This window comes from Pholcus phalangioides, unplaced genomic scaffold (genome assembly GCF_987345545.1).
Source record: "Pholcus phalangioides strain wild (caught in Gottingen) unplaced genomic scaffold, Ppha-v1.0 ptg000008l_1, whole genome shotgun sequence".
Taxonomy (NCBI): domain Eukaryota; kingdom Metazoa; phylum Arthropoda; class Arachnida; order Araneae; family Pholcidae; genus Pholcus; species Pholcus phalangioides.
The window spans coordinates 20013300-20027479 of record NW_028301601.1 but is presented as its reverse complement, the minus strand read 5'-3'; the positions used below and the strand labels follow the sequence as shown (position 1 = coordinate 20027479).

General features: G+C 33.8%; 1 protein-coding gene across 1 annotated transcript in view; it reads right to left on the bottom strand.

Moving 5' to 3' along the window:
* Positions 1 to 268: 268 nt before the first annotated feature.
* Positions 269 to 14180, bottom strand: part of Nt5c (5' nucleotidase C) — a 28224-nt gene continuing 14312 nt past the window's right edge. The window contains exons 8-14 of the mRNA XM_089234333.1: positions 13233 to 13335; positions 10667 to 10768; positions 7149 to 7233; positions 5655 to 5795; positions 4459 to 4545; positions 3191 to 3249; positions 269 to 1563 (exon numbers count right to left, since the gene is read on the bottom strand). Coding sequence (XP_089090459.1) covers positions 1359 to 1563; positions 3191 to 3249; positions 4459 to 4545; positions 5655 to 5795; positions 7149 to 7233; positions 10667 to 10768; positions 13233 to 13335 — 782 coding nt within the window. The 3' untranslated portion in view covers positions 269 to 1358. The remainder of the gene's footprint in view (positions 1564 to 3190; positions 3250 to 4458; positions 4546 to 5654; positions 5796 to 7148; positions 7234 to 10666; positions 10769 to 13232; positions 13336 to 14180) is intronic.

The following is a 14180-nucleotide window of genomic DNA, read 5'->3' as shown; positions in this document are numbered from 1 at the left end:
ATATGAAAAATCACCCCATCACTAAATAATAACGAAAGCTTTTTCAGCTGACCATAATCATGCTAAATGTATAGTACTGACCAGCAGCATAATCCACAGATTTGAATTTTTCTATTTGAGAAAAAATGTCATTGTATAACCTGCATGTATACAAATTTCATGTACTAATAATGGAATGTTAAAGAATGGGAGGCTTAATTAATATTTTTGTCAATTTTTCTACTTTTTATCTACACGGCATCTATATAATTAAAAATATTTTTTTTTTCAACAAATTAAAAAAGTTATTTTTTACAAAGTAATTTTTCTAAAATATTTATTTTTATTTCAACTTTTCTAAAAAAAAGCTACAGATAATATGCACTGTATATAATTCCGCACCAAGAAATTTCAATGTTTGTTCAACTCTTAAAGGGGCATTGACAAAATGTCTAGCCTCCTTAAGAGCCTCTTATTTTAGCATTGACAAGCCCAGTAATTTTGTAAAGTTTATTTCTCAATGGTACACTTTCCCCTATACCCCCTTAGTGTGCTCCAGCTGAAAATTCGAAGAAAGCCCACTTCATTGAAATAAACGGTATGGCTGAAGGGGGGTTGGGTTTGGTGATTTCCGCTGTACCGCTTAAAAGGTTAACTCATAATTTATTGATTAATATATTAATGACTATATTCAAGAAAAATATGGTAGTTTCTGATTCATTATGCTTGAAAGATCAAATGCATCGAGAGCATTTTCAATATAAAAAAAATTAACAATCAACTAAAATTTCCAAATTTAATGTAATACCCCTTATATGACTATTTACAGCCAGAAATACCTAAATTTTGGGAAATTAAAGTCTGAGAATTCAACATAATAAATCTAAAAAATTAGCAAAAATGTTCAATATACTGACTAATTTTAAATTCAATAAATAAGTTTTCCCCAGCAAAACATGGATTTGGTAGTAAATCTGAATTTTAAAAATCAGTAAAAAAAATTTTTTTCAACATTTATTATTGAATTTTAAATTTAAATTCAATTTTTCCCATCCAAACATGAATTACCATTTGCTGTACACTTACAAAAAATTAAAATCTCACATACTGCCCTGAAGCAGTAAAGTGTTGCAAATGTCTTTCTCACTTAAGAATAAACAAACAATATAGAATGTCATGTTAAGGTATTTTGTTATACACACATATTTGAGTTATCTAGACAAAATTCAAGCTAAAAAAATAATTATCACGCAATTATCACATATAAAACTACTACCACAAAAAAACAAGATTAATTCAAATGGCAAAGCATCAATCTGAGATCAAACATTCTCAAACTAAGATGCACACTGTGTAGATTTTTTTCCCCTTGCTAAGAATCACATGTAAGGAATTTTACACTCGTGCGGTAATGCTCCTCTTCTCGGATAAAAGATGTGTTTATGCGAGTAATTCAGCAAATTCGTGATGTGAGACATATAGATATCTGAGTACCTGAACAGTCTTCGAGAAAAATAGGTCGGGTTGTGATGGGTTCGAAATATACTCCCGAACTGAGGATTGAACATGGATTTTGTCTGGATCCTAAAAATAAGGGGAATTTATGGTTTTTAAATGTTCATGTTTAAAGCAATGTTCACTATAATTATTGATGATGATCAACAAAATTTGGGCAAAAAAAGACTATTAATGCAGTAAAACCTCTCTTTTTTGGACACCCATGGGACAAAAAATTTTAAGAGGGGGTGATCGTTAACCAGAGGTTTGAAATGCATACTTTTATCATGCACAGGAAAATTATTATTCGGCCGTAAAAGAGGAGTGATCGAATCTGAGGGGTGTCCGTTAAGAGGGGCTATTACTACTTGAATATTTAACTTATTGTATTAATCAATATCAAATCATGTATTTGCAATGTATGCAAATACATTATCATCCAGTATGGGTCTCTATTCTGAGAATGCATACTTAAAAATAATTGCCCTTTAAAAAATTCATCTTTTATCGAATATCCACTATTTTTATTTCAAATTTCAGAATATTTCTTTATACATTGCCAAATTTTTGGTACGTTTCATAAAATTTGGTTGAAACGTCTGTTACTATAAGCAAATCACATTCAAAGAAAATTAGAATTGCTAAAAAAAAAATGGTATCTGTGTAGATATATGTGCTACTTTTTATGACAACACAAAAAAACTGCACATCATAGACGGAGGTAGACTCGGAAGTCTGGGGGGGGACGGGACACGATGGCCATGATGTCAATTCCTATACAACATATACATTAGATCTGCCCACTCCCTTTTTGACGTTGGGGGGGCCCCCCCCCCCCATATCTCTGCCCATGCTGCACATAGCGAGTAAAATATTTTTTGAAAGTTAAAACTATTTGCAGCCTTTTATGATACAGGGTTATGATCAAAGAAATATTATAAAATTTTTTATTGATCCTCTAAATTTACTCATGACTAAATCCTCACTAGAAAGAATGAGTTTGAGGATTATGTTTACGCATGCCCAAAGTTACAAAATAATTCATGAAGTATTTTTATGCAAGTTTGAAGAGATGTCTGAAATCAAAAGTGTTCACTGACTTTAAAAAAGCAAAAGCAAATTTTTCCACTAATAATGACCTTCCCTCATCATGAGAAAGGAATGCAGCTTTTCTTCATTATTTCTTATCTATTCACTTTTTTGACAAGACTCTCAGAGGTAGACATTCCTATTCTAACAATGTGACGTGAAAAGCCTTCATGATTTGCTTAAGGCCGGGATTACACTATAAAAGTCTTATAAAAGTTCTTTTACAACACTTGAAAAATGCAATGCAACCAATAAGCTTATCAGTTACATTCCAGCAAATGCAACCGACAAACTTATTGGTTTCATTTGTAAAGTTTTATGCAAGAATTTTTTTTTAACTTTTATTGTGGAATACTGGCTTAAGAAAAATAGAGACAATGTTACTGTCGGGTGACATAAGTTTGGGTATTACTAAAGTTAATGCAATCGGTCACTTCATAACGAAGTCAGAAAATACTTCTTATACATAAATTATTTTTGTTATATTTGAATCAGCTTGATAAGAATAGATCAGCAATACAGAAATCACTGGAATTGAAAACTTTCATTATATATGAAAATTTGTGATATCCATGCTCATTATAAGCGAATCTGACTTATACTGAAGAGAAAAAAAATTAATCACCTCAATTGATCTCTTTCTTCTAATAGCTGGTCTATTATTTCTCCAGCTTCTTCATAGTCCTTTCATGAATACAAATAAAAAAAATACATAAAATATATTAATAAAGAAAAATAATAGTTATACTTTCTGGTATCTATAAAAACTTATTGAGCAGATAAGATATTTGCAATATTTTAATTTATATACTTGCTATATTTTACCTACGACCAAAAACGAATATATCAAAAAAGAAATTTTTATATAATGTTGACAATAGATGACAGGAGCTATGGCTCCTTTGAGGATTCATACACATAGAGACTTGGCCACAGTCCGCACGTGACTGCAGTGGAGTGTGCAAATGTATATGAATATTATCATTAGAGACAAAAAGTTCAGGCAAAAATTTTAAAAATAGGCATAGTAAAAATTAAAAAATAGGCATGCAAAAAGGCATTAAAAATGAGTTAAATAAGCAGGCAAAAGACACTAAAATAAGAAAGAAAAAAAGAGCATTTATAATTAATGTAAAATAGGAAAAATAAAAACTAAGATATTAAAGGCCCAAAAAATGTCTAAAAACTTTACCCTTCGTCTGTGTTTTTATATTAGTCAATAATAACTGCATTATTAGCCAAGCTAAGTTGATATACTATTATACCATGAAAAAAATAGTGATCCTTCAAGCTTAGGTTGAAGGCAATTTCATTCAACTAGATACAATATTAGCCAACATGGAAAATAATGTTAGCTAAAATTAAAGAATGATATATATAATTATCATCTTATACTTATAGTCCGAAAACTATGTATAGCAGAGATGAAAAGTCTTTGTCACTTCTATGCCTGGCAATGCTAAGTTTTATCAGATGCTGTCTTTCAGGCATTAGTGCATATGTGTGTTTAAAAGTGGTGGAGGCTTTTTGGGGGTTAGTGGTGGGGGCTTTCAGATACGAATTGATGCTAGGAATTGAAATTTATATCAAAGCAATTCCTTTGGTTCTCAAAGCTTGAAATATCCAAGTTCTATGGAATATGGCCTCAAAGATTCAAGGGACAACATAAAATAATGTTGAAATAGGCATTTACAGCAGAAAAATGTCAAAAAAGGTATTTTTACAAAGCAGTTTAAATTATGCCAAAAAAAATCATTTATAACATTTTGCATGAACTTGCGGGGGCTCTAGTTATATATATAATATCTCACTGAGATGGGAAGTGTGGTGTGTTTGGTTTTCAAAGGGCTCTAGTTATAATAAAAAGATTTAAAATGTATTTAAAACTTATACCTGCATTTCTTCAATAAGATGTTGTAAAGTCTGCAACCAACCGACATCATGTCTGAATTCCTCAGAGTTCATTATGTTTATTTCATTCTGCAGATAGAAAAAATATTAAGTTCTATTTAGCATTTGATGATTTATTCAGAGTAAAATTACACGAATATAATCACATAAAAACCAAAACACTTAATCATGCTATTTTCCAACACACACCTAAATGTTTGTGCATGTCATTCATTTTTCCCATTGTCGCTCCTGTTTAGAGTAGCCAGATGTCCTGTGTGTCATTCCAATTTTAATATATGTACTGCCAAAGTGAGTACAGGTGCACAAAATGAACAGGACATTCTTTGCCCGGATTCAAACCCGTGGGCCTTGATGGTAACCTTCAGTGGTAAGATACTCATCTTTCACTATGAAGGTTACCGTCGATGTCCACAGGTTCGAATCCGGGCAAAGAACATTTGAAACAAGTTCTTTACCTACCAAGCCTTAGGCAACCACTGATAGATGGCACCTTCATTTCCCACCCAACTCTACTGGTTGGAAATTGCCATATGGTAATATATGACTGGAGTTGGTGTGAAGTAAAGTAGATATCCTGCGTAATGGTATTGTCCAGCAATTAAAAGAAATCTCAGCATCCAAACATATTTAAATAAGAAAAAATTCACTACAATGTCAGAGAGTGGTGGTCCAACTCACTATATATATTCCCAAAGAGCAATCCCAAACAGGGTAGCATGCTGGATCAACCTTTGGAGGGGCACAAAAAGCTTAGGGGGTGAGACACAATGAATTGCCCCAAAAAAGAAATTTTGTGTTATTAGCCTTCAAACAGCATTCAAATTAACAGAGGAATTGACTATAACAATGAAAAAAGTATTTTCTTTCGATATTCGAAAAAATGCTTTGAAAATTTTTTTTTTCACCAAAAATAAAATTTTGATCATCTGGGGGAGGGGGACACAAGCCTCCTATGGGGAGGGGTCAATTTTTCTCACTAGGTGGAGGAGGTCAGAGTTTTGCTGTCTTTTCCTGATGGGGGATAATTGAATGGTTCCCCCCCCCCCAATAAATTAATTGGTTTTATTCCAGAAGAAAACAAAAACAAATGTTTTTTTCAGGAAAAAATTTCAGCAATTTAGCCAGGTGCAAAATATGGCATTCACATGAAAGCAATGCTTACAAACTTCTCTTACAGTCAACTCATAAATGATGGCACCCGTCCTCCATCCATGATGTAATGTCAAATCTGCTAAATCACTGTATATCTGATCACCAAAATACAGCACAGAATTTCCATACCAACCAGTCATCTGTTGGAAGTCTTTCAGATTACCCTGCAATTGGACAAACAAAACATGAATCATCTGTGAACTCCCATCAGCTATCATTAATAACACATTTTATTAGAACAACTAATTGTGAAATTACCCTAGGTAGCACGTCATTAAAAAGCAATACAACAAATAGACCAATACGAGAATGATACTGAAATAAATGGAAAAGAGCTTTCAAAAAAATTTTTTTTTTTTGAGAAAGAAAAAGTTGTCTTGCATTTTCTTCACTTTTCAACAGTCTCCGAGAACATTTGTGTGCCATTTTTCAAACTAGGAAACTTTTTTTCAGTAGAATCCATTCCACCTTCATTAAGAAAATAGCTTCATTGTATCACATGGTGCCATTATATTCTTTGTTTTATTTCAGGTCCATAATAATGAAACTAGCTTCCATCACCTGCCATTATGCTCTCTGAGACTGTCCATTCCTTTGGGAAAGAGCACAAACCAGCCCAAGATGGTCTCTCTTAGAGCTCAGCAGTCATGTCTGTCTGTCACTATGCTAATCAAATATCATCTGTTTTGAGATCTCTAGAGAATGTCTTTTTTGATTGTTTTTCTCTGTGAACTTGACTGCCTTTATTTAACAAACAGTACCCAGCAGGCACAAACTTTGCACTATGTCCTATTTATTATCATTTCATTTTGTTGTACTACAATCATTTCATTAAATCCAGATTGGTTAATTACATTGGGATATTATACAAATCTCAGGGTACTTAATAGGCCCAAAGTTGTTGAACTTCACTGATTGGACGTCGTTAAATTATGCAGCAGCATGAAATTAATCAGCAGTAAATTAACATATCCAGCATCATATGACTGGTAATAAATTCAGGATGACCAGGGCCAGATCTTGAACCATACAAACTATGAGGCAGCAGGAACCAATGAAGGGCAATTTTCCAAAGGGGAGGGTCGATCTTTTATCGCCAAAACATTATTTGCTGACACCAAAAATTTCCATAATCAGCCCAGAGGATGACTAATTTTTTTGGTTCATTCATCTAATTCTATCTTGTTCATGTCCTTTTTCTAAGTAGAGACTTCCTAATAATTCATTATAAAGTGGATGCTTGATTTTATGAACCTTCAATTTACAAGTTGCATGTTTTTACAAACTAATCTTCTGAGTCCCAAACAATATACTATTCATTAAATGTTTATCCCATTTTTGAATTTTCGATTTCACAAACTCGTGTGTGGAATTCCATCTTACATGTCTGTAAGAACGAGCATTGACTCTATTTTTTTATATTCATAACATACATTTTTAATAAACTTTTTCTTTTTTTTTCAACATGAATGAAACTTTAAATAAAATTTTTAATTCCAAGTCCATATTTTTCTCACTTCAATGTATACTTTGCCTTTTTCAAGAGCCGTCACTTTTTTCCAAACATGACTTTTAGTAGGAACATCATAAATCCTGAAAGGCCTATTTCGACAATAAAATTAAATATTAGATGAAAAGAAAAATTTACTTATACACATCCATATAGATTACTATTGACGATATAAGGTAAACTGAGGCAAACAGAAATTAGGGGCAAGTGGAACAACACATGATTTGTAAAAATCAGTTAGCTTCTGGGAACTCTCTTGCAGAATTCCCCCCCCCCCTTTTCATACTTAAGATATTTTTCGGTAAAAATGTAATTGGAGCAATAGCTTCTCTTGCAAGTTAAGGAGCTTTCACATAGAGAAGTTAAGTTTGTAGTCATGTCGCTACCTGTTGTGCCCTTTACATTTTGACTATTTTTGAAAGTGAGAGTTGGATTTATCTTTTGGTATCAATTTCTTCCTTTCTTATTTTGTGTCAGTTTAATATAATTATGATCTCTCTCTAGGTAAAGTAAGAATTTATAGGTTTACAATTTCCCCACGTTTTTTTTACTGTGCTGGGGAAAATAGAGAATAAAATGCCTTCATAATAACTCTATGTAAAGGTTTTCCACAGCTGGCTGATACAAAGATGAATTTTAGGAAAGATTTAAAATTCAACTGCTCATATGGGGGAATCAAACCCACTCCCTCTCACTTGCCAGGTGAACACCCTAGACTACAAAGACAGCAAATCTTGATCTTTCCTTAGAGCTCGTGTGAGCTGGACAAGACCATACGTGGACGATCAGACCAAAACTCACAGTAGCTAACACTGCCAGATGGAAACTTATCCAAGGATGATGTGTACTTTCTGCTATCCATATGAAGGTTTTCAACAGCTGGCTGATGCAAAGATGAAGTTTAGGAAATAACCTCATACCCCTGCATTTTTTCAAATTTCACATTTCCTTTCTCATTTGACTCATATAACTTTTACTAATATTTATGATGGGTTGGGGGGGGGGGGGAATATTTTACATTAAGTTTTCTACATTCCAAAGTTATTAATGAACATAATAAACATTGTGAGTTGAGTTTTCTGCATACTGAAGTTGTTAGTTTTTTATATCAAATAATAAAATATTTGGACTTTTTATGGTTTAAATAAATTTTTTTCCTAGATCATTTGATCATTTTCGTCGCACCACGGTTATTCTCTGCACACGAGGGCTAATTAGACCGGGACCTACAATTTATTGCCGATTCTGAACGGCATGATTGTTTTTTATACTCATCGAGAGATTGACGCGCTAACCCCTTGATGGGGGACTCCCTGCAGTAGCAAATTTTTGCTGCGGTCAAGTCACCGTTTTTCGTTGTACCCCTGTGTCAGGAAAGTTTTCTGACAAGGATGAAACGGGTATCAAACTTGCGATACCTCTAAACATCCTTTGGTACTTTAGGCGAGCATCTTATCGACCGGGCTACCGCACCCCAATTATTTTCCTTTGTTTAAACTTCTTCCATTTATGAATCATAGTTTTATGAATGATTTTAAAGCAAAACCATATCACTATTTCCACTTACCTCCTTAGGCAAGTGGAACCACTGCTCCACTAAAAAAGAAAATTAATCTTGACAAGGGGACACTGAAGAAAATGTGGTTAAAGCACTAGCCCTAAAAAATGATTCAAACAACCTCCTGCCATACTTTCAAGGATTTTTTCTGACTTTCCCAATATAGGTGCTAGGTAGAACTTGAACTAATAAAAGAAAAGCTTCCACTTACCTCAGTTTACCTTACTATATAAAAATGATGATGAATATGTAAAGACATAACATGTTGAATGTATCTTGTAGTTTTGACTATGGGGCATTATTGTGGGGCATACAAGATTCTTACTTGCCTTCTGAATGAATGAAAACAAAAAAAACATGTAGATTTTATGACCTTGTATACCTTCAGAAAAATTATATTGGTGAATATTGGGCATACCACATTCACACTGTAGGTGTGAAAATGCTTTATTTATTTGATCATTTTTGTTGCACCACAGTCAATTTCTGCACACGAGGGCTTATTAGATAGGGACCTACAATGTATTGCAGATTCTGAATGGCAGCCTATATTATACTCACAGAGAAGTTGGTTTGCTAACCACTTGGTGTGGAACTCCCTGCGGTAGCAAAATCTTTTTCTGTGGTCATGTCGCCGTTTCTGTTGTACCCGTGTCAGGAAAGTTCTGACAAGGACGAATCGGATATCAAAGTCACCTCTGACTTCACAACACCTCTAAACATCCATTGGTACTTTAAGCGAGTATCTTATTGGCCTGGGCTACTGTGCCCGAAAATGCTTTGTAATTATTACCAGCTTTCAAATTTGAAATTACAGAATTGAATTAATCTTTGTGCATTCTCCAAGTTATGAGTGGAGGATTCAGGTATCTACTGTAATTTCCAGAGTATACGCTGCACTGTTTTATTGCCTGCAGGAAAGAAAACATCAACTGGGATATTTTTTTTTTTAAAAATGACATACAGATAATAAGGCTCAAATAGGTCCAGTGCCAGAGTTGTGGCATTCATATATGGTGTAGAGCCCACATCATCATATAGCCCCTGGTTTGTGGGTTTACACAATTCTTTCTCTCCCAATTCTTTCAGAGAAAGGTAAAAGTAAAAAACCATGAAAACCTAAAATTATGGTAAGCCATGTACCATTTCTTTTAAACCTGTTCATGGGAGATGAAATTACAAAGAATGAGTAAAAATTAAATGTATTTCTTCAGTGAAATTTTCATCCTGTTCAGAAGTGAATACGCAGAGGGAGGGAATCGCCCCTTCCAAGAGCTAAATAATAGGTACAGGGAGGGGGGGGGGGAATTGCCCCTTCCAAGAGCTGAATAATATGGGAATAACTGGTCTATTCCATAGAATATGGTATGATCCAACAACCCTACAGAATAAATCCGCTGCCCCCCCCCCTAATAAATAGCCCTGGATCTGTGCCTGGTCTAATGTTACAATATTGTTGAACTTCCAGCATTGTTAGTATGACACAGAGCGTCAACAAACAGCTTTTTTGGATAGCATGTGGAACATACACAGGAAATTACAGTAAATAAACATGTTATGCAAAAAAACAACATATTCCTTGAATTCTTTTTTGCAGATACAAAGAAAAAATTACGGATATTTACAACATAACAGACCAAAGAAAACTTTAAACATAACACTACAGATAAATAGAGAGATATAGATGACTTCTTTCTCAGCCAGGGATATCAAGGAAACAGTTATTTTCCGGATATTATGCTGAGGTGAGCTCGGAAAGAAAAGTCATCACGTCTCCACCGGGACGTGAAGAAGGCAAGAGTCATGTGTCTCCAGTGGTGTAGTTGGTAGCATGCTTGCCCGGTATGCAAGAGGGCCTGGGTTCGTGTCCCGGCAGAGACGTGATGACTTTTCTTTCTGAGCTCACCTCAGCATAATATCCGGAAAATAACTACAGATAAATATTTTTAAAAATGAATAACTTTTACCGATGCTTATCAGTGAAGAACCTTGGCTTCCTTGCTTGAACTACGATAACCTCAAATAGATCAGTCCAATCAGGACCTATCATGTATTTCATTCCATTGTCGCTGTAAAGTTACAGAAGTAAATATTCATTAATTTTGAATACAAAATAATAAGTACTCCCATAGCCAAAATTATGGATACGGCTTTCAATAGTGGAAAATATATATAGATGTTTCTAAAAGAAATGAGCTGGAGAGTTTCTGCAGCATACAAGCTGCAGAAATGTCTCTTTTATGGTAAAAGATAAGAAAAGCAGAATATTCTATTTAATGACAGATTTGATAACTGCTACTACTGCTTTGATTGTACGTGCAACTCAAATATTTCCTCTGGAGAAATTTCTAATGAATTGTTACATGCAAGAATGTGTTGTGTGTGTGTGTGCACATGCCCCTAAAGAATTTATGTTGTCAGAGTTATGCTGGTGCTGACATCTGTCTTCCATATTTGGAATTACATATTTGAAATATACATATATCTGCTATTATTATTTTATATTAGAAACATTTGCCAAAGTCAAACAAACCATGCCGCTGTCCAAATGTCGTCGCCCCAAATGTATACGAACGGTTCCCACACATAATATTCAACTATGCTAGGAATAGTTCAACTTCCATTTCACACTATTAGTATAGTTTGTAAAATGTCTTGTATAGTTTGCAATGTCTTGAACATCAAACTGTTCCTTTGCTACCATCTGTGAAACCATTCTTTTGAAGCAGAAAAATTCAAAATCACTAGCAATTTTTGTTACTTTTTGCCTAATTATGAAACCATTAATTAATGCAGGTTTGGCTCTTCCAGCATGAAACCATTGAAATATAGTTTGGTCGACACAGGCAAAACCCAATTTTTTTTTTTTTTTCTGTTCAAGCTTCTGTTCTTTCGCCAATCGTCTTCAATTTCAACCAAATTTTTCGTAATGCTCAACTCCCGAGCTAGTTCCATACTCTTTCGCAATTTTTTGTTTTTATTGCATCCAAAACTCTCAATCTGCTGCAGAAACAGAAATCCTCTCTTTTCATGATCACATTTTATCTAATTTGAAGACATTGCATGAAGCCTTGGTGTTTGCGCAAATTTTTTAATATTTACTTTCATTGAAACAGCTAACACCCTCTATGGGCTTAACAGAGAACAGAAATGAAATAATTAAATGTATTATAGACAGCTTGGACAGCACACACCCCAGTCCAGTTTTTTTTCAAATTCTGAACTGATAGTATATTTGCCATATTTTTTAATGTTTCATCTAATAAAAGTATTAAGTATATATATTTTATATACATAGCAGTTAATATATACTGTATGTACTTGTTTTAAAAAAGAAATTAACTTATGCATTGGTCAGTTTTGAGGTGGAAATATTGACTCTCACTTTACCAAATCACTTAGCTACATGACTAGCTTGAAGATCTGTGATGTCACTGGATTACTTTAAATGGCCTCACAAATCAGTAGAGTAATTTTGGAACTATGTTCAAACCAAAGGAAAAAAATCAAAAACGGGATTGGCTTTGACACTTGGTGGACTAACACATCAATTTTACAGTCTCTGGATGTAAGCATCAACAAGCCTTTTAAAGATTATTTAAGGAATTTATAAGCTGAATGGACGAGTTCCAAAGATAAATAAATGACAAAAAGCAGTCTGAAACCGAGTACAACTTCAGTTTTGGGCAATTTACTACCCAGTAAGTTGTGCCGGAAGTGTGAGTGTGTGTGTGTGCCTAACAGTTGGAATACAAAGATAGTATATTGTATCTTATTTTTCAGTGCTGCTGTATATATTTCTGAAGTGTAATGATTGAATATTTGTACCGTTGTAGGCCTGTTGCACTCTGTGGCAAGACTTCTTAACAGGAAGACCATCTCACATTTACGGCCGACCAACACTATATCGCAAGTGGGGTTCGAACGCAGACCCTCGCAATGTGAGCCCGTCACTATGAAATAAATTTTATATATCTTCGATCAAATCTTGATTAGTTGAATGCTCAGTGGCAGATGAAAAACTTTGAGTTATCATTAGTTTGACACATTTTGATAGCACACTTTTAGTTAAACTGTAACACAATTTATTTTTATAGATACCAAACTAACATGTAATATGGTTCAGAGCATAAGGGAGTGAAACTTCAACTTACTCAAATATTGTACTCAGAAAATATGATTTATTCAAATTGACTGTATATCTTTCACCTTCGCCCCCCCCCCCCCCCCCCGCCAGAATCACGAGTGTACAAATTTTCCCATTTTTTATTAATCACCCGGTTGGATACCTTATTTTGCTACATAAGTTTTGACTAAAATGTGAATGTGTATCCTTATCGAAACACACATGCTACAAAACATTTTAGGAAAATAACTTCCATAGAGTAAACATTCAATAGCCATTTCCCATGTTCTTCCTTTTTTTCCAAGAATGTTGCACATTAGTGCTTCTGGCATGAGAGGGATATGTATTGCTAAATTTTCAACAACAAAAAATAATTTTGATTGTGAAATTTAATTTTCGATACTCACACAAATTTGAAAGGACTATTTGTTATAAGAAACATTTTCTTTCCAGCTGACTTCAGCCTATGCAGGAATGTAGGCATTGCAGGATGTTTTTCCAAATATTGATCTAAATACATTGAGGGGGAAAAAATAAATTACATTAAAAAATAACTCACTAAGAAACATTATGCAAATAAAATGTTTTTCCACAAATAAAAATATTGAAATACATTGAAAAATGCTTGGAAAAAGCAAACTTTTGATTACATTCATTTAAAACGGCGGAATGAACTGAAATTATTGTAAAAGGACTATAAAATCATTCATATATGAAGTCTTGTGATTATGGAGAACACCATATAGATGCTACTTATAAGAATCAGATTATCATTCAAGTATTGTTATCTCTTTCGCTAATTATGGAAAGGACCAATATCCTAACATGGGGAAAATTTCTTTTATAGTTATTAGGACTTCAGTTTATGTTACCAATTTTTTTTATTGAACGTATTGTTTTTCTTTTTGCATATTTTGAAGCTAAGGGTGAGCCAGACTCATTTTTTCCCTATATTTATCATTATCAATCTGGTAGACTATGTAGGCTCCCTTATTAACAAAAATTTCTGCATCCAGCTCAAAATAGGGCCCTAATAGCCACTATGATCCATATACGTGTAGCGTTTCTTTCCAAGACAACTGTGTAAGTTAAAAGAAATGCCCCTTTCTTAAGTTTATGGTCAGTTTCTTCCAATTGCCCACATTTATAGTTCCTCGGCCTGAAGACTTTCACAAGAAAATCTATGGGGGAAATGTACCGTGTGGTATAAAAAACATCATAATTCAGAATATCACTGTAAAATGTATATTACAACTCCTCACACTTTCTAAGTATAAAAGTCTTTCAGCTTAAAGGGAGGAAAATCCTGTTTTATAACAATTGGAAAAAAAATGTACGATTTAACATTTAGAAAT